At 40.3% G+C, this 21,824-nt stretch overlaps 1 protein-coding gene across 10 annotated transcripts in view; it reads left to right on the top strand.

Moving 5' to 3' along the window:
* GABRG1 (gamma-aminobutyric acid type A receptor subunit gamma1) overlaps nt 1-21,824 on the top strand; it is a 113,573-nt gene that overhangs the window by 72,375 nt on the left and 19,374 nt on the right. For all 10 annotated transcript variants that reach the window (XM_019481162.2, XM_059721689.1, XM_059721692.1 and 7 more), the window contains 4 exons: nt 12,740-12,960; nt 17,516-17,598; nt 18,868-19,005; nt 19,108-19,260. In XM_019481162.2, coding sequence (XP_019336707.1) covers nt 12,740-12,960; nt 17,516-17,598; nt 18,868-19,005; nt 19,108-19,260 — 595 coding nt within the window. The remainder of the gene's footprint in view (nt 1-12,739; nt 12,961-17,515; nt 17,599-18,867; nt 19,006-19,107; nt 19,261-21,824) is intronic.

The following is a 21,824-nucleotide window of genomic DNA, read 5'->3' as shown; positions in this document are numbered from 1 at the left end:
TGACTTAGTTACACGTACATTTAGATTCACTGAAACAATATGCATGCCTTGCAGTGGTAGTAGTTTATTTATAGTTTTCACTAAACCAATAAAATAAAATTGACAATAGTATTAGATATAGTATAACAAATTATATAATATATGTTTATTGGTAAAAGCATAAATAAACATATATATTCTACCAATTTAAATCAAATTAAAACAAACATAATGTATGACAGTAAATAGATAAAAAATGGAACAATATGCTATAGTAAAAGAATAAGAACAGGGAAATTTAAGTTGAGTTTGGTCCTTATTCTTTGTGCAAATCAAGAAAAAATGCCCAGGGAGTATAAGATGCACAATAAGGTCACGTCTACACATGTATTAAGGCCCTTTAGTTCATATGTATTAAATGTAGTACCTCCAGGTGTTCATGCACGTGCTGCAGGGGGCACTTCAGTTAGAGTGGCTCCATTTAGGTGTATTAATGTGCTTCAAAATGGCAGTGGGGGCACTTTATCTAAAGCTCATGAAAGCATCCCTGCTGCCATTTTGAAGTGTAGGGATGCTGATACGCAAGACTTGAGAGGCTGCTGTAGAACAGTAATTGCCATGCTCCAGCAGATTGATTAATTGAGTCTGCTCGGATGCACTGGAATTCCAGCCCACTGGAACAGCTTCCCATCTTGTGTATATGCACCATCCATTGTGAGGTACTAGGAAGATGTACATTAGCCTGTCTTAATGTGTTTCAAAGAGCACATTTTAAAGTGATACTTAATGTGCATTAGCCTATTTTAATGCACATTAACTAAATAGCATGTTTTGAAACGACATTTTAATGCACTTTAAAATAGGCTAACGGAGCTCATGTACACACCACGATTTTTGCCCTTTCATGCGCTGCAACTGTGTGTCTGTTTGCATGAGCAGGATTTCGTGATGCTTTTAAAAGTCCTTTTTGTGCACTAAACTAAAACTCCTTGGAAGTAGTTTAGTTTGGCTCGCTGGGAATTAAAGCCAGTGCATCCATGGATTCGTTGCATGCAAACACAAAGGCACTCAGAGACGTGCAATGAGTCTTTGTCCACCAGGTGGCGGTATGATTTTTTTTGTAGTCCCCCCTCCCCCTCAAGTTGCTTTCACTTTTGAATTGCTTCCACATTTTTTTTTCTTGTTTGCCAGCTCCCTGCTTCCACAGCTGCATGGCAGGGCATAGGTGCAGGGTGTGTGGAGGGGCCTGGTCTGGGAGGCAGCACTGGACCATCCCACTCTCCTGTGTTGCCAGCCAGGGACCTGGCTTAATTTGTTTGAAAACCTAGTGCATGTAAATACAGATGCAACGCTCCAAAATAAACAAGTTTTAAATTTTATAAACCTATGTAATTAAATGACGATTAAAATGTGTGGTGTGTACAGGTGCCTGTGCACATTAAAGTGCATGTGTAGTCTTTAAAATTTTCAACTAAAGGAGTGTGGCAAAGTGGGGGTCCCTGACTAGCCACAGAGCTAGTTTCCCACCTGCCTCTGGGCATGCCACCCATCTAACTCTCTTGCCATGCCTTGTTGTAATTAATTATGTTGTTAATTAAGGCAGGAGGCTGCCCATTTTGCACCCCGATATTGTGGGGGGTGGCTATCCATGGCTCCATTCCATCCCTACACCGCAGCCTAAGCCTTGCAGATGGCATCTCAGGCAGTTGGCTCAACGCTCCCCTTGGCCCATTAGCTGTGGCCCCAATTATGGGACCTTCGGCTTCTGTATAAGCCCTGGCCCCATCTTTGGCCAGTCAGGACCCCAACCTTCTTTGTTCATCCTGGGCATCCCTCTTGGTGGGCCCCTGGCCCTCTTAACCCTTGCAGTCCTTGCCCCAGCATTGACCAGTTGAGTCCCTTGGTTGAGTTTATGCCTCCTGCCTGCACTTAGGGATTGGGGTTCCCCATTCCTGGCTCAGGTACTTCTGGAAGCATGCCTGGCCCTGTGGGGTCACTCCCCCAGCAGGCTCAGGTGCTTCCCAAAGCTTACCTGGCCTACCCTGGTCTGATGGAACATGAACAAACCCAAAGGGGGTTAAGGCACCCCTAGCCACCTTTCACTGGGCTGGTAACTGACCTGGCATTTCCTGGGGGCTCCTGTGCTACTGAGCGCCTCACCAGGTCACCCACTCCCAGCAGGGTGCAGTTTTAGGTCGTGCCCAGGAGCAGGAGCCTCCAAACCATCCCTTATAGCTCTTGCCCTTACCTTCAGGGTGTTGCATGCAGCCTTACAGCCAGGCAATGTTACTGCCTGGCCTGCCAGCAGTGAACTGTCTTGTTTATATAGGCAGCCAGGGATGTAAAAGGGCTGCCACAATCAATCACCTGCTGGTAGCTTGGCTTGGCCCTTAAAGTGGCAGGCACCAACAATGCCCTGCCACAAGGAGATATCCATTTTTATTTTATTTCATCAAACAATGAGGAAGACCATAAATAGTGATTTAAATAGTCTATCTATCTCACTCTCCCTGTAAGAACATACTCTGTCTGTATATGGAGTCTGATGTTGCTTGCTCATAATGACTGCATATCTCATTTGAATGAATCACAGTCTAGTAATTGCCTCTTGTTTTTAGTTGTCTAACTCAGATAGGTAGGTTTCTAGATCAAAAGAATGCTTTATTAATCTTAATAAAGGAAATTTCAAGCAGCTACCTGCATATATGTCTGCATGCTGGCATCTTTAATCTTACATTTATGTTTTGTTTAAATAGAGGCGAAATATTGGATCAGTGACTGTCCGCACATTTTCTAGGACATTTGTCTGAAGAAGAATATGAATGTTATTTAACTATCAGAATAAAGGTTATTGAAAGAGGAAAAGCTTCTAAAATGCACTTAGGGTAACTGATACAGGTACAGGTTTTCATTGTTATCCAATAATCAGAGATCTTACCTGAGCTGAAGTGCTCACATTAAACATTCCCATTTCAAATCATGAATCCCCCCATAATATAATTTGATAGAGTTAAAAGCTTAGAAATAAATAAATAATAGGGGTTTTTTTTTTTCTATTTTTGAATGAACCACAAGGTCACCACCCTGTAGTTCCACTTTATGAACCTTTAGTGCTGCCAGTACAGGTATTGCCTTTCTACCAGTCTTATTGTAAAAGGATAAAACATTATGTAGGGAAGTTGAGTAAATATTACTATTTTGCCAGTAAGTCTGGCAGTTGATTTTTTTTTTGTTTTGAAATCTATTTCATTGTTATGTCCAGGGATCCTGGTTTTCTCTGCTAAGTAAAAAAAAATCCCCAAATTTCCAGTTAAAAAACGTAACCCAAAATCCACATTTTTCCGTGATCAAAATAAAACAATATAGCTAGATCTAGATCTATAGATAGAGACATATATAGATCTTTATAGATCTATATCTATCTATAGATTTATATATCTGTGTATTAGTAATGTTTCATTTTAATCATGGAAAAATGTGGGTTTTGGGTTACTTTTTTTTAATTAAAAAATTGGGAGTTGCCTCTTATCAGAGAAAACCAGGATCCCAGGTTATGTCCCGTCTGCTATTTGCGTATTTAAATTTAATATGCATGACTTTATAATTTTTATAAATACTCATAAATATGCATAGTATGGAACAAATATGAATCTAGGCACACTTTTATGTATAAAGTATTAAATAGTACTTAAAACATATTAGTCCAGTTCTCACACTCTAGCTGCTTTGCACCTAATTCCTCTTGTAAAGTGTCTGTAAACTTGTATCCATTTATTTCTTCAGTGAGGTGGAGCCAGTATAGACATTCCTGACCCATTACTCTTATTTTACCTATGTGGCTGGCTCAATGGGCATGACCAGGAATGGCAAAGGAGTGGGCTAAAACATCCTTTAGACAATTCACCCTTTACTGTTTTGTGTTTTTGTGTGATCACATTGTTCATGTAAATCATAGGATCATAGAAAAGCAGGACTGAAGAAGACATCATTATTTCCAGGTTTTCCAAAACTCTGGCTGTTTCAGTAGTGCTGATGTACTTATTATTTATACCTTTTTATCCTTTCTCTGTGGGGATCTACCAGTTTCTGCCCATGGTCTCTTTTTTGCCTTCTGCAGTTCATCTCTGGACATCTCATCCATTTTATTTTTTGGAGACTGAATTAGAGCACAGATAATCTGAAATTGGTAAAGCATCTTTGCATGCTTCTCCTAAGCAGCTCTATATACGTTTCAGCAATAGCTGACAATCTGGACAATCATCTCTTAACAGGCTTAAGGGTCTACTCATGGTTTTACAGTAGTTGTGCTAAACAAAATATTATTTACTGTCTGGTATGAAATGGTTGTAATTCATATGTGCCATCTATAAATACTCTGACATTGGGTTGATGATTGGGTTGATTGAATCTACATCCTGCTTATCGCCAGACAACTTCAAGGTAAAAAGACTTTTCCAACTTTTCTCTGAGCCTAATCTGTACAAAATGAACTGTTCCAAATAGGAGACTTTACTGCACCTGCTGCTCTCCTGTGAAATATGAATATTCATTTCTACCTAGGAGAACTCTTACAGTCTTTGCAATCTCCTATACCTGACAAAGGGTGCCTGTGTCCAAAAGCTTGCAAATAAAGTTTTTTTTTTGTTTTGTTTTGTTTTTTTTGCAAATACCTAGTTGGTCCAATAAAAGACATCACCTCTTCCATGAGTTTTGATTCCTTTTGCCTATAGACCAATATGGTAACAACCTGGATATCTGATGTTGGCTTGTAGATTTCCAATACTTTGGCTATTTCAATAGTGCTGATATGCACATTATTTATATCTTTTTAACCTTTTTCTGTGGGGGTCTTGCAGGTACAGATTTTTAGTACTCTGTACCAAGACAACTTCATGTTCTGGCACCATCCTAAATCTTGTATAGTTTACCAACTCATGGTTGATTTTATATTATTTTATTTAGAATAGCTTAAAGCATAGGTTGCATTGGTTTTTTTATGTCTAAAACCACTTTTGGATAATTGATGCAACAAAATGGGTCTAAACCCTTAGTTAATGTAAACTGACATAACCATATTGACATCAGTGTGTATCGGCTGAAGACCTGGCTCATAGCATCCACTGCTGAAGCAACAACATTCATGGGCTATAGTATTGCCAGAGTATCAGAGGTTGAAGATATCAAGACACTCCTGTTCTCTAGACAAATTTTCCTGAAGAAGTTTCAGATCATGTGGGATACAGAGTTGTATGATATAGGGGACTCAGCTGAAAGCTTTTTTGTGGGTTTGGTTTTTTTTTGTGTGATCATGATATACGTGTAAATCATAGGCTCATAGAACAGCAGGATGGAGAAGACATCAGTATTTCTATGGTTTTCAATATTTTGTCTGTTTCAAAAGTGCTGATATACATATTAATTATACCTTTTTATCCTCTTTCTGTAGAAAACTTACTGGTCTCTACCCATGGTCTCCTTTTTTGCCTTCTGCAGCTCATCTGTGTACATCTCATCCACAGACATGTTTAGGTGCCAACAGCACTATACCTAGACTCCTGGTGGCCTCAGGCCAACTTTTAGCATCGGGCCCCCTTTGTCAGAGATAATGATAATAATAATCAGACAACAGAAAAAAATACCATTTTCAGGCCCCCTTTCTGTCCAGGTCCCAGATGGCTGCCCAGTTCGCCCAGGCCTGTATCCAGCCCTGGCTGCCAACCCTGGATACGTGACTTGGATCTGCCTCTTCAATCCATACTTGTTACTTTCTATCCAAAGTAAAATCTTGGCCTATCTTTCTGGCAGTTCCTTATGGCTGTTTCACTGTCAGCTAAAGCTCAGGAGGGCTGAAATAAATCTCTTAATATTTTGCAACAAACTTGCCCTTTTACAGTCACTGTATAACATAACTGTCTTTGAGAGAGCCTGGATCTGAAGACCAAGAAAAAATTTAAATATTGTCAATTCTTATTGTATAAAATCTCAATAGCCTCTCTTATCTGTTCATCCAAGTGAAACTTTTATATAGATTCTTATAATCTCAAATCACAATTAGTTCAATAATCTTTTCTCTGGACTTAACAAATACAACCTTGTCCTACTCCTGCGCATTCAGTGCCATGGCAAAGATATATTTTGTAGCCCAGCTCTATGACTGTCACCCTTTCTTTGCATTCTTTCATAGGGTCTCCCTTCTCTGTTGCATCAAATATAAGCTGTTTGTCTTCACTTTCAGGGCCCTTCAGAGGAAATCCCACCCCCGCTACCTATCATCCCTCATTCAGCATCAAGAGGTTGACTTTTGCCTTTCATTAGACCATGGTTTTGGATTCCATTCTTCCCATTTGTTCATTTTTCAGACACCTTTATGCTTTTTCCCATGTTCCTGCTTGCACTTGAGAGAAATCTCAGTTTTTCTTTCTTATCAAATCCCTTTTAAAAACTTCCCGTGGTTTAAAAAAAGCTTCTCCATAATTAAAATGATGTCCCACTGCTGCTCATCATGATGTCTAATATTGTCTCCATTGTTGCCTTTTATCATTCTTATCACACCATTGGGACCAGAAGTCACATTCACCAGTTATCACTATTTGGACCTTGTTTCCCTGTTCTTATACATTCAGGTGTATGAATGTTCTACTCAATGTGGTGTCATGTTGGCCACTGTATTGCCTGGGGTCCACCAAAACTGTTTTTTTTACATATCTAAATTATGAACATTCTTTAAAATGTCCCAAATATGTCTATTTCTTCTGCCCTAGTGATGGAAGTGAGATTCACTGATCCATAGCTTCCCAAATCACTACTGAAGATGGGTGTTATGTTGGTAATCCACCAGTCCTGTGACACAGAGGCCATTTGTAATGATAGATTGCATACTATCGCCAGCAGGTCTGCAATTTCACATTTGAGTTCCCTCAGAACTCTTGCATGGATGCCATCCAGTCTTAGCAACTTATTAATGTTTAATTTATTGATTTGTTCTAAAATGTCTTCTATTGTCATGTCAATGTGATCCAGCTCTTCAGACCTTAAAAATATCCTGGCAAAGAGAGCAGCCACATTTTAGAAATGTTGTTAGAGCATTGATACATCAAAGATTGCTAAATATTTTAATACTTAAAAGCTCTTGCTTGACATGCAGAGGTAGAGGGAGAGGAGGGGAAGATTACTGAACACTTACTGGAAGCACTTTGGCAAGATGCTGGTAAATCAGCAAAAGGCCGGTTGCTTTATTCTGTTAATTCTTGCATCTTAAGATAGCATACTGTCATCATTTTTGATCTTCTAGACTTTGTATCCTCATACTAAGCTGAGTCTCTGAAATTGAAATGGACAGAACATTCGGGGTTTTCTTTAATTTCTCTGAGGAGAAAGGGAAAAATCTTCTAATTTTCTTGAAGTCTTTTTCTGAAAACTGTTTTTTCCAGTCCAAGGATTAGAACAGGTATGTAGGGAGAACTGGTCAACAATTAGAGGAAACTAAAAAAAAATAAAAAAATGCTGAAGCAAATATACTGAGTTTTATTATACTTGAGATATACATGTTCATGTCTGAAGTGAAAGCAAGAAGTAAAACAGGAGTCAAAGGCCTTTATTGTACCCGTTGTTGCAAAAATCTTATGTTTTTCTGACCTACTATAAATTAACATCGAAGAATAACCCACAATACGAGAATGGTGATACAAGGTGCTATTTTAGAAAAACCTGAGGGGAAAAGAGTAATTTTAATTGCAATTTCGTATTTTGATGAAAGCTATAGAATTTGGTAGGAAGTCTGGAAGAAGAGATGGGATAAAAAGATTTTGAATTTGTTCAGAAAGTGGTGAACTTTACCCTGCTGCAGTGGGGTTTTGAGACCTTTTGTGAAAGTAGGCCGAGAGGGAGTTACTCACTTGGGCACTTATTCATCATCAGCAGGGATCTTGGTTTTCTCTGATTTAAAAATTGCAAATTCTCTGATTAAAAACATAAAATTTGTGATAAAAAATTAAAGGTCCCCCACAGCCCCCCCCCCCCCCAATGTTGCTGGTGCCCTGCACTACCCCCCTCAGTTTCAACAGCCCTCCTGATGCCCCTTGCAACAACCCCCCAGACCCACAGACATGCAGACACAGACACTGGAACCCACCCCATCAGGTCAGTTTGTGTGGGGGAAAGGGGCGGGGCAGGGCAGGGGAAAGGGAAGGTGCTGGCGGGGTAGATCATGAAGGCGGGGAGTGTGTCCATGTACCCACTCCCAGAAGCAGGGCCAGGGGGTGAGGGCAAGGGTCCCACACTGTGGGCCACATACATGCCAGCTGGCCTGACAGGAGGTTCGCACACAGAGGCCACCACTGCAACTCTGCTACTGCACCCTGCACTACCATCCCATGGCTACCACCGTGCAGGGTTTGTGGGCAAGTGGTGCAGGGTGCGGCAGTGGCAGTGCTATGGCAACCACTGTGTGCGGGTCACATATGTGCCATCCAGCTGGGAGGTGAAACTGGCTGCACAGCTCCGCGGTGGTGTGGGGTGGTGGTGGCTGCATGCAGGGTAGGGGGGGGCTTTGAGGGCAAGCGCTGCCACCGCGAAGCCATGCCCTTCACCCCTGGATACTAGAGTTAAGTGGGCTTTGGGGGCTGTGGGGCAGGGCTGGGGAAGCTGGTTAGGGGCTGAGGGAGTGGGGGGTGCTGTCAGCCCCAGGTGGCACACCATAGCTGGAAGCAAGGCCAGGGGGTGAGGGCAGGGGTGCCCCTCTGAGCGGGGCTTTGTGGGCAAGAGATGTGGGGTGCAATGTGATGGTGCCCACCATGTGTGGGCAGCAGAAGGGTAGAGGGAGGCATGCAGCTGGAGCATACATGGCCAGCTCTGCAGCCACAGCGAGGGATGGAGGGGGGCAGGGGCTTGGGTTTGTACACGGCACTGCTACTTATCTGGAGGCCCGTGACAGCAGTGACGGCCGCTGCCTACAAAACCTCCCACTGCCACCATGGAGCCATGCCCGGAGCTGTGTGGCTGGCTGCCAGGTGGCAGCGGCAGCATGGTGGTGGCTGGGCAGCACTCAGCCATCCCCACTAGCACCCCGTGGTGCGCCACTGCTGCCGGCTGCACAGCTCTGAGCATGGCTCCGCGGTGGCAGCAGGATATTTTGTACACAGCGGCAGTCACCACTGGCATGGGCGGCCGCTGCCACTTACCTGTGGGGCTGCCTGTGCCAGCAGTGACTGCTGCTGCATACAAAACCTCCTGCTGCTGCTGTGGAGCCATGCCTGGAGCTGTGCGGCTGGTGGCAGTGGTGCGGCATGGGGTGGTGGTGGGGATGGGAATGGCTACGTACCACCTGGCCACCGCCATGCTGTGCTGCGCTGCTGCCACTGGCCGCACAACTCCAGGCATGGCTCCGCAGCGGCAGCAGGAGTTTTTGTATGCACCAGCCATCACAGGCCTTCAGGTAAGTGGCAGTGCCACGTGCGAGCCCAAGCCCCCCCCCCACCCCCATTCCTCACTGTGGCTGTAGAGCTGGCCATGGAGCTGTGCTCCAGTTGCATGCCAGCCTCCCTCTCCCCCTCCCCTGGGCAGGCAGCCGGGCAGCATGTATGCGGCCCGCACATGGTGGGCACCACCACACTGCTCCCTGCATCCCTTCCCAGAAAGGCCCCTGCAGGGGGGCACCCCTGCTCTTACCCCCGGCCCTGCTCCCAGCTACGGTGTGCTGCCTCAGGCCGGAAGCACCTGCCATTCCCTCAGCCCCCAACCATCTTCCCCCAGCCCTGCCCCAAGCCCCACTTACCTCAGTGCTCCAGAGATGAAGGACAAGTGTGAGCCTAAGCCCAGCCTTGGCTGCCTCAGAGGCTCAGGCCCACCCTGCCCCCTCTCCCCCCCTCTCCCCCCCTTTCCCCCTCCAGCCAGGGCTGGGGGTTTCCTGCCCTTTTTGCAATCAGCTGGAACTGTGCCAGCCTGCAAGAGCTCTTTGCAAAAGTGGAGAATCTGTGGATTTCTCTGCTAAAAAGAGAAATCTGCATTTTCTCCGATTAAAAACAGGGAATCTATGGTTTTCTCCATTTTTCCGTGGGAAACGGAAAACCTGGATCCCTGATAATCAGTACCCACATGGATCAATTCTTTGGCTACAAGAGAATCATTTAGATACAATTAGTTTTTGTTTGTTTGATTTTACTTGCCCACTGGTGTCATTGTTCCCTCTCAGCATGCTAAAAGGAAACTTGATTTCCATCATGATGGCTGTTCTTACCTCTGAATCCATTTTGTTCTATAGGCAATTGTTGGTTTACAGTCTCTTCAGTGACCTTTGTAGGACTACATTTATGTTCAGTATTAACTTCACAAAGCAAGGCCTGCTTCCTTTCGTTATAGCTTTTGACAAAAAATCATGTTGGATTGAATTTGAATGCTGAATGGATTGAATTTGAATGCTGACTGTATGTGTTCTTCTTCACTTACCACATGGAAATGCAATGAATACTGGGAATTCTGATCAAGTAGCATGTAGTGACTGGCCTTGTATTTACTGAAACAAGCTCCCCTTATAATTTACTGACTTTTGTTCAGATTACTCCTCTGAGTGCAAAGAGCCTGGAGTTTGGCTCCCTTTTGTTGTTGTTCATCATTATTTTCCATATTTTCCCCATTTTGCATTTTTACAGTATTTAGTAACTGAAAAGAAATGGAGAAAAAATAAAATATGCTGAAAATAGGCAGGCTCTTTGTACAAACAGTGGAAAAGCAGGTTTCTAAAAAGGTCAGTAATTCTAATCAATTGCCAAATATGTGCTAACATGCTTCATGGTCATTGAATCTGGGGTATAATTTGAAGCTAAATATGAATGAGCATGAATTTTGTTATAGCTGTGACTAATGTGTCAATAGATTAAACTCCTTTTTAGTCTGCATGTCTATTTTATCATTTTGTTCCATTTGAAAGGGAAAACAGTAAACCAATTTGTATATTAACTCAGTAGCACTGAAAGACAAGAAGTTATATAAAAGACCAATTAAAGAAGTAATAGAATTGTTAAGTGCAACATTTTGTATCAAAATGAGAGAAATAAAATTATCATCGAGAGAGAAGCATTGTGGTGAAAGAACATTTTGTAAATCAAATTATTATTATACTGGCTAAACACTTGTCTACACAAAGTCTGGCTTTTACTCACTTACTGCTGGCCACAGTTGGAGACAAGATACTGGATCTCTTATTCTGGTGTGATGATTCCTATACTCAGAAAATCTCAGGAGTCCAGGATTCTTTTGCTTGTAGTTAAATGCCAGTCTCTTGGGAATATGGACTTTCTAACAAGCCAAAGAGTTTCTATTTGTGGAATTCATGAATGCATTAGTATTTGTGCAGGTTATAGGCCAGTGCCATGGATCAAATATTTTGTGGTGTCCTTTCTTTCGACCCCTTCTAAGCTCAAGCCTCCCTTTCACAGTTCTTCACCCAAGAACTTCGGGAAAGTCTGTTTCCACTGGAACCAAAAGAGTTCCATGAGAAAATAATGTATCTTGAGGATGTATGTATTGTTCTCAACAATAAAAAGGCTCACCGTGACCTTAAGGAAAAATAAGGATCCTGTGTAACTGGCAAGGGAAGGAGAAGAGCCGCAGATAGAAGACCTTCTTTCTACATGACTTTGTGGGAAGAAGGTTGTGATTTGCCCTTTTTGTATATTCAGTCACAACTGCTGGCTTCATGAACTGATTTCTTTTTAGTTTTGTAAGTGTTGCAATGGCAACACAGTTTTGGAAAGGAAAACTGTGTTCAATCTCTTTGTTCAGCTTCAGGTAATCTTTTGCAACCCGTTGAACCCACTGTGCCTTATGTAGTTATTCAAAGTACTGCAAAGAGGGTGTCAAATGCTATCATTCTTATTTTGAAGCACTGAGGAGAATGGCAGAAAGTACATGGTAATGGGTAATCTTCAGATTTGGATTCGGCCAAATTGAATCGGGACAGTGATCTGAATCAACAAATCAAATCACTGTCCCCAATTCGGGACGAATCTGAGTCCAAATCGAATATGGCCCATTTCGCACACCCCTAAACCTACCCCTATACCACCTCAACTCTGCAAGAATGCAGATGAGGGAAAATGGATAGGGAATTCTCTACTTGCACAGCTTTCTTCACCTTCATAGGAGGATGAGATTGAGCAGGCCACTCAGGGAATTAAGGTAGTCCCATATCCCTGTATTTTTTTGTATCTGAGTGCTTCAGAAATGGTGAGAATTGCTTTCCTGGTAGGTGAGTAGTCACACTGAATATATTGCTAATTTGTATTTCTCAGACAAACTCACAGCATATTCTTTAGTTTTTGGTGCATTAACAATTAGCTGCAAATTCACAATTTATAGATTGAAGATTGATGCCACGTCTAACAGTGTGCCTCAGTTGTGAAGTCAGAAATCAAATATGTCTGTGTTGTGAGTCTTCAAACTGCTTTCTCATGTCTAGATGCCTCTGGCCTCAGGAGCTTTCTCATCCAGTTGGGTTTTTTAGAGATGCAGGGATGTTCCATTCATATCTCCTGTTCCTCATCTTCTCCAGTTATGTCCAAGGCAGAGAAGGGTGGTACAGGCGCTGTTGTAAGGCTCGTGATCACTGCAAGTTTCCTCCACAGAGTTAAGCCAACTGTTTGGCTGTGGTGTCCTGCTCAGGAGTCTGTAGCCGAATGGAGGAGCTGATTAAGCTGTTACTGAAAAATACTTGGAATATGGGCTTGGGCAATCTCTATAGATATGATTGTTTCTTTCTTTTTAGGAATACACTATAGATATAATTTTTGCCCAAACTTGGTATGACAGTCGTCTAAAATTTAACAGTTCAATGAAAGTACTTATGCTTAATAGCAATATGGTTGGAAAAATATGGATTCCAGATACATTCTTCCGGAACTCAAGAAAATCTGATGCTCATTGGATCACAACTCCAAACCGTTTGCTTCGAATCTGGAATGATGGGCGAATATTATATACTCTGAGGTATGTGCATGGATATAAAAAATATAGCTCTTTCCTAATATTTTCACTATTACTTTCTTCAATCTATTAAACTAGTAATTTTACCTCTTTAAAAATACAAGTGTCAGGCATAAGTGAAAGACCACTACAATGTAAAATGTTGTGCCCAGGCAGGGATAGTTTTATAGTTCACAATAATTTCCAGGTCTTTTTGTTTCTGAGTTACAAAAGTTAGAAACAAAGGTTTAGAAGAAAAACATTGCAGCTTAGTGAAGCAGAACATTAAATACATACTGCTGTGATGTACTACCAAATGAGAAAAGCAGAGAAACTAAATCTGAACAAGTGGCAGATATTTTTTTTAAGGTACAGGAAGTAAATAAAGTTAAATAAGGCTATTTAATGTTATTTATGAAGTAAGTAGGATAGTTGTGTTCCACTTTTGAAGTGTCACCAATCCAACTGTATGCTACACGGCAGACTTACTGAATCAAACTGAACTCTTACATTTGTCTTGTAGCTATTTTCCACAAAATTAAGTACACTGAAACAAAGCATTTAGATAAAACATTAGAAGTCGTAAGTACTTTGATTAAACATTTAACTTTTAACATGCCAGCAAAGGCCCTATCCTGCAAATTCTTCTATATGGATTTACCTTTACTCCCTTAAGGAGCACCATTAGAATCAGTGGCACCACTGACATGTTTAAAATAAAGCATGTGCATAAATGTTTACAGGATTGAGGCTGAAAGGTTAAATTGAGTGGTAACAATGAGACAGTTTAATGTAATAAATACTTAGGCTTGGCAGAATTCAATTTTAATTTTTTAAAATAATTTCAATGGCTAAAATTGATGTTTATTTTTAAGCATTTACTTTGATTTTTATTGATTTAAATTTCAGGATTGCACAAAATCAAGGGTGTGGTAGGAAGACAATTTAGTAATGACAGTGTACAGTTAAAAGCTTTATAAAATCACATGTCAAAATATAAAAAGTAAATATCTATAAATCAATAAATCATGCCTGCTTTGAATCATTCTGTTCATTCATCAGAAAAGAGCTGGGCAGGCAGGGTCCAGAAGAGGAGGGCAGGGGCACGCCCAGAGGTCTGGGAACACAGGGAGAGGTGGCAAGGGCCAGCCCCCCCCCCAAATTAGTGGACCCAGGGAGGACCCTGCTGCCACCAGACTGGATTGTCAAATGCGCTTCCCTCCCCTCTCCTTCCCCTCCCCTGCTCTGAGGTTTGGGTGGGGGTTTGTTTAAGTAGCCTGTTATCTCCCTCCAGCCCACTTCTGCACCTGCAAACCAGTAGTTAATTGCTTACTTGATGAGTCATTAAGCCACCTATTTTTTTTCTCTTTAACCTCTCTGCCCTCTATCCCTCCATCTCTCTTTCTTCACTGCCCAGTAATGGGGTAAGGGTTTCTTGTTATAAAAAAAATTTCCATCGGTCTGTGAATATGAGGTGAAATTGGTGCTTATTGATGTTTATCAATGAAAATCAAATCCTGCCAAGCCTATAAATACCATACTGAGCAGTAAGTTTTCACAGTTTGGATCCCTTCCAAGTTCATAGTATTATCCCATACAGCTTGTTGGGGGAAAAAATATAAAACTTGGGTACTTTTGATAAAATTGTTGGATTTAAAAAAAAAAAAATCTTATTTTACAACTCACTCTGTTTTTGCCATGTGCTGGCTAGGCATGCTTTGGGACTAATATTTATTTGCAAATGTAGGAAATCTTCTGCAATAATACTTTGGAAATATAAGGAGCTAAAATTATTAAAAAGAACATAGTTCAGTGTACTTTTCTTAAGAAGTCTTTAAAGCATGCTTATAGAACTTTCTTTAAGTAGTTGATTTTGTTTGTTTTTAATTAAATTTACAATACAGAGTTTTCTTCTCAATTGCTAATGTTTAAAATGGTGTTTATTGAGTGATAACATAATACTTTGCCCATCTCTGTTAATGGATCAAAGCCCCCTGTTCAATTAAGTCTCAGGGTTTCTGTTGCCATTTCTTGTCAACTTTGTTTTACGTGAACTAGGGGAGACCACTCATATGAGCTCTCCTAGACTGTTGGGTAGTGCTAACGTATAGGATTAGAAGTGTAATGGACCAGTAGTAAAACAGGAACATATTGACTATATACCCAGCACTGTCAAAACAACTCATATTTATGAAGAAAAGAGTTTAGCCCAAGGTGGAAGCACATGGAGAAAAGTAGAATTTATACAACAGTGATTGAAGGAGTAAAAACAGAATATAACAATGTTTCAAGCTGTTAGGCTTCCCAGCACCCCCAAATGGCCTTTCCCATTGGCTCTTAACAGGTAGGATTAGCCATTCTTCACACTGACTTTGTTTACAGGCTGATGTTTCTTATTCTACCTGCTCTCATGTTTCTTATTCTTTGCTTAATTTGGATTCTCTTTCATTAAAGTAAGCTTTTGTAGGTTAATTATCCAAAGAAAGAAAATCACAGAACAGAGGGCAGGGAAAATACATTTTATTATATTTAATTACAACAAAAACATCAACAGTTTTTGGATGCAAAATTTTCCATTTGAAATACAGGGCATTTTTCCCCTACAGCATTTCCCTTTGGCATCTAATGCCTGTCTGCTTCTTTCAGTTGTTAAGAACAGATCTCCAGAAAAGTTCCAAAAAAGAGTGTACAGAAAGTAATTGCTTATTTCATAGACCTCTTCTGCACATTCCCATGTGGAAAGTAATCTCTTTCATGGGGATATTTAAGCACTGCATTACTCTCAGACATTGGTTTTAGCTGGTTTTTTACTTGTTTTCACCATGCTACCAATAGAAGGGAAAATTTCTAAATGTGCACATAACACTTTACTAGTTTCTATTGGAAGTTAGTTTGAGGTGGATAGTTCCTGTGTGTCTTTGAAAATGTTCTCAATGAGTGTGGCATAAAATTTTCTAAAGGATCTAAGTGATCCAGCAGCCTAAGTAGTATTAAGACCTGAATCTCTCATGAAAATGATTCTTAGGCTGCTGAATCATTTACACGTTTTTAACAATTTTACTCATATCTGTTCTTTCTTTAAGAATCCAATCCTACTACTCACATTAGTACTGCTAGTTCATTATAAGGCACTGGTGTTCAACTTCAGGCTTGTGAAACTGTGTTATCTGGAGAGTGGGTCTCCGCATAGGTTCAGAAATTTGGTGGCAGGGGGGTGGTGATAATGTTAATTGCAGGTCCCCTCTTGCCACATTTCTGGACCTCTGGAGAGTCACATGGGCCAAATGATTTGGACTTGCATGCTAGACTGCATCAGCTAGATCTAGCTCCATGGATGGGTCCGGTATGCAGGGATCAGTTGCACCAAATTGCACCCATGGACTGACCTCATGCTGGATCAGATCCTCAGACTGACCCTGTGCCACTCATCCCATCCACTATTGGTCTGTGGGAGCCAGGTCTGCTGAATTCACCCCTGAGTATCCACTTCCTCCAAGGCATACCTTGCTAAAGCAATACTTGCTAATAAAAAGCTTTGTGTTGCATTGGTATTTGGAATTGTTGTGTCTCATTCAACATAATGATTCCAAAAAAATGTAAGGCAAGCCATTTATTAGCAAGGTATCAGGCAGTCTCTTGTACACAAATAGTAAAAATTTAAATTCTTGCACACCCTCATTAACAAAGCTGCTGACTGTAAATAGCTGCCACAGAAAAGGTAAGTGGCCTCAAGTTTTCAGGAGCTAATACCTGGGAATGCAGTGAAGGAAGAGAAGTTCCTCCTCCACCTCTGCTAATGTAGAGTGAGAGAACTTCTTGGCTGGGCTAAGCCATGCTCCTTGGTAATACTTCCCTCCCCTTGCTTGCTGTGGTAATATCTCTTCACAGTGGCAATGCATAGGGATTTGCATGGGTGTACACATGCACCCCCTGAGAGCGCTGGTACACCCCCTGACAACCAGTGTTCCCTGCTTGCTTAGGTGATGGGCAGCAGGGGACAGGCGATAGCGCTGGTGTCCCCCTAAGAATGCTGGCCTGGGAGTGAGGGCACCAGGAGAGGCAATCTCCGCGGTCCCTCCCACGGCCAATCGCACTGACCCAGAAGTGCCAGCAGCACACTCAGAAGTGCACTTCAGCATGAGCGGCTGTAGGGCGCCCCCGCAGTCAGCGCAATTGGCTGTGGGGGACCCCCCAGTCACTCACTGGCTGCTGGGGGGGGCAAGTGCCCCCCCCCGACTCAGGAGGTGCCAGTCGCCTATGTCTCCTCATTCTGTTTTAATCTGCTTTTACCAGAGAAGACATGAAAGGACTCAAAAGTCAATACAGTATGCTTGAAATACTTGCAGGTAGCATCATACATATTAAGATAACTGGATACACAAGTCTTCCAACAGTATTTGATAATAGTTGCCTTTTTTGGGGAGGGAAAGTATATTGAATGCTTTTGTATACCAGCACATAAATGTTTATTTCTAACATACATTATTTGGCCAACATTAACTCTTTAGTATCTGCCCCTAAGTGTTAGGATGCTTGAGACAAAATTAACCTGACTCATAAAACTTTTTTTTCTAATTAGGTTGACAATTAATGCTGAATGTTATCTTCAGCTTCATAACTTTCCTATGGATGAACATTCCTGCCCACTGGAGTTTTCAAGCTGTAGGTGGTAAAATATTTTGTTACTTTCTTCCATTTGATTTAAATACAGGCACATTGATAAGTAGACTGCAAAATAGAAAACTATTGCAGTTTAATTTTTTATACAGAATTTAAAAAATAAATTGTTTATAGTTTGCCTACTCTTATTTTGATTGAAATTAAATGAAAGACACATGAATGATGCTACATGCAATCTGTTTTGCTGCAACTTTAAAAGGTTAGAGGTAATCATATTGATTAGAAGCCTGCTGCATACTTCATTGAAGTTAATACGAGTCTGTCCATAGATTAAGAGGCTCTAGATCAGAGGACAAAATGGGTGACAGAATAGATGTGTATATATATATTCACACAGGTGCATATGTGTGAATTTGAATTTATATTTCTACAAGATGTATCAACTTTTAACTGACTGCATGTAGTATATTTAACATTATAAAACAATATTATTCTGCTCATAGCCTGTACATTTATGATTTAAATATTTACTTGTCACAGCTAGTCTCTCTGCCTTTAAAACAAGAGAGAAAACATCTAAGCAATTTATTCCCAAATGTACAACTTAATAGGGAGTGAAATCAAACACTAGTGAATCTTCTTAAATTAGTATTGCCACTTTTGATTCTTGCATACCTCTAACTAAGCACATTTTCAAACCAGCCTTTTAAAAATTGAGTTGTCTTTGTGCAACTGTGTGAATTTCAGCACTGCATTCGTCCCAGTATAAAATGGGAGGAACTCCATTGAAATTAAAAGGATTACACCACCCTAAAGCTGAAGGATCACAGAGTGAATCTGGCCATAAATGCTCTGTCTAAGAATGGAAAGGAAAAGTATATATCTTGTTAGACAAATTAAGAAATAAAGTGTCTACCACTTTGAAATTAAATCATTCCTTTTGAATTGTGCCAATGTATTATATTGTGTTAACATTCAAATCTCTGACAAATCATTCCAAATAAAAGGTGGTTTGGTTTGGTTTGGTTTGGTTTAAGTTCAAGAATAGGTATTACAGTTTTTCCTTAAGTCGTATGTTTGCCTTCAAAGTTCTGTATCTGTATAGTTTTCGCTGGTAATACATTTAGTCATGCTTAAAATTGTCAACAGACATTTTGAAGTTAACCTATATGAGGAATCTTTAAGTCTTATGTAGCAATTCTTGTCTGACCCAATTATTCAGTTTATACATATACTGCAGATATCACAAGTAACGAGACTTTTTTGCTGCATACTGTAACTGAATGCCTGAATTGCTCTATTTTGTTCTAGATGGGTATCCCAGAAATGAAATTGAATACAAATGGAAAAAAACCTCTGTTGAAGTGGCAGATCCCAAATACTGGAGACTGTACCAGTTTGCATTTGTAGGGCTAAGAAATACAACTGAAATTTCTCATACTCTGTCTGGTAAGGTATCAGTTTAAAACAACAACATCAAATAAAGATGCAACTGAAAACAACTTGCAATATCTAATTAGGATTACAATGGGCTTTTATTTTCCCTTGTAGGAGAATATATTATCATGAGAATCTTCTTCGATTTGAGCCGACGTATGGGATATTTTACTATTCAGACATACATTCCTTGCATACTCACAGTAGTTCTTTCTTGGGTGTCATTTTGGATTAATAAAGATGCAGTGCCTGCAAGGACATCATTGGGTATGTATTTATTTCCAGTCTGATAGGTTCTTATATTCCTCATGTACAGAAATCTTAAAAGAAAAAGAAATTAATTGATAAACATCACTGGTTAAAAACCTGTTTGTTGGTTAATCCTGTTCCATTGTACCTTGGGGCTTGTGGCAACACAGGAGGAACTGGGAAGTCCTGAGACCATCCTAATCCAAACTCTGCACATCTGAAGTTAAGCAAATAAAAGAGCTTTCCCTTGGTATTTTATAGAGGGAATATTGCAGGAATGACAACATGACTATATTTAGGCTCTAATGAGTGTCTTGGAACACAGGGACAAATTAATGAAGGAAGAGTCAATCCAAGTTTTCACATGATGTCTCTCTGAGTCTGTCTTGAATGAAGGCTACTGGGTAATTTGTTCTCTGATTCATTTTTTGGTATTATGGTATCATTTTCTTTTCTCAGTATACTATAGGTACAGAAAGGAAAGACCCATTCACATTATAGTAATTTCTGTCCTCATTCTCCTTTGGAAAATCACCCCAATTTTTGTTATTGAGAAAATTAAGCCCATGTAACATGAGTGTAAGAGCAGAATTAAGCTGCAGCTCTATGACAGCCATAACTTTATGCTCCTTTCCATGCCAGGGAGTAGATAGGAGCCTATGGGCATGTCTGTATTGCCTCTGTTTCATCCCAGGAGCAGCTCTAGTAAGTAAATCTTATCCATTCTTTCACACACCACTGCATGCCAGCTCAGGAGTGTTAATCAGCATTGCCTCAGTTCTCTCATTTGGCCCATGTGAAGTGGGAGTGAATGAACAGAGCTTGCTTCATGCCAGTGCTCCAGATTGTGCCCTAAGGTGGTGTAGACAAGTCTTATGAGTCTAAAAGTGAATACCTTCTTTTACCTTCTAAAAGTGAATAGATGTTCTGTTTTCAAAGATAGCAGAACTTTTCAAAGATAGCCAGTCAGATCATTTAATTATATCTGTTTAAGAATAGTAGTAGCCAAAACACTAATGTTTAATTATGGCAGTACCAAATAAACCAAGTTTGCTTCTGACAACATGTTGAAGTTATTTTTACTCTCTTCCAAGGAACTGGCTTATAGAAGTTGACACTTTAAGTCAGTAGCATAGCACTTGCATATTTTATATACATTATTATAGGTACCGTAATTCACAAGCTGAAAGGGGGAGGGCACAAATAAATTGACAGCATTTACTATACCAAAGAAAAACACATTGAGATTATTTGAATGTTTTTTATTAATGAAAGTAATTAATTTGTTCTCTTAAGTGTTATACAATTTTGACAAAAAAGTTATATAAAACTAGCCTATATGCCTAATAAATCATTTGAAATGCCTCTTGATACTTAGACTTTCTAAATTACCTCTATTTATTTTTTCCACCTCATGTGGATACAGACTAGAATGCAGCTGTAAATATGGCAGAAGAGGTTTCTACATTGTCAGATGTCTTTTTCCTTGCCCCTTTTCAACTTGTAAAGCCATAGGACAGCTATGCACAAAAACAATCCCTGTCCTCTTGCAACAAAAACATAGGAGATATTCATTATGACTCTCTTGTCCTCAGTGGAACAGGACTTTGTAAAAGAGGGTGGTGAGGATGCTCTCTCTTTCCCTGTTAGCTTATACAGAGGGGCTGGTGTACTGAGAAGGGCCATTTGTTAATGGATGGAGTTGACTTCTCACCTGTTCTACTTCCCATCTGTATGAAAGAACACTTGTGGAGTCTGTGCCTCTCCAAAGCCCCATTGTTCCAATTCTTAAAGGTAGTTGGGCACATAAAGATGCAGATAGGTGCTTAGTAAGATATTGCACATAATTGAATATGCATGTGTTAAAAAATCCAACCAGGTACCTTTTCCAAAACCTGCCCTAGTCTCGCTAGTGCTCCATATGAAAAGGGTGAATACACATCAACCTTACTCAGGGCTGTGGCTTAAAAGCCACAATTCAGCCCTATGTTGTCACAACATCCTTTATGCCATAAAATAACATATATAAATAATAGAAACCCTTAAAGTCTAAAAGAATTTAATGTCCAGAGATGTTCAGATCTGAATTTGGAGTGCTATAAACATAGTATTTGAAGCCCAGAATTAATCCTTATAAAGAAACAAGCATAATAAGAAGTTGTACTCTATTACTGAAGCATGATTTGTTACATAGCCTAAATTTGTAGCTACAAGTCAGCTCTTCTGAGTGATTAGCTTGTACATCAAAGGCTATGCAGTGAATCCTAGACTGAATGCCTTCTCTATTAATTAGAACATGGTGTCTAAAATATTTAATAATTTTTTAGAGTATGAGATCCAGTAGATCATTGAGAATGACTTCCTGTATATTATAAGCATGTAAATATCAGTCAGTTACTCTTTGCTGTGTTTTTGAAAACATCTTGGTTTAAAAATTCATTAAGTAATGAAACTTTTCCCTAAATATTTACTTCTGAATATCTGTGTAGGTCCAAATAATAAGTCAGTGTTATAAATGTATTATCGTGTATAAAGTAGGAAATATGTACAGGTCTCTGCATTTATCTCTGTAATGTGTATAG

This window comes from Alligator mississippiensis, chromosome 2 (assembly GCF_030867095.1).
Source record: "Alligator mississippiensis isolate rAllMis1 chromosome 2, rAllMis1, whole genome shotgun sequence".
Classification (NCBI taxonomy): domain Eukaryota; kingdom Metazoa; phylum Chordata; order Crocodylia; family Alligatoridae; genus Alligator; species Alligator mississippiensis.
Note: the sequence above shows the minus strand (reverse complement) of the source record. Positions and strands in the feature narration are given on the sequence as shown.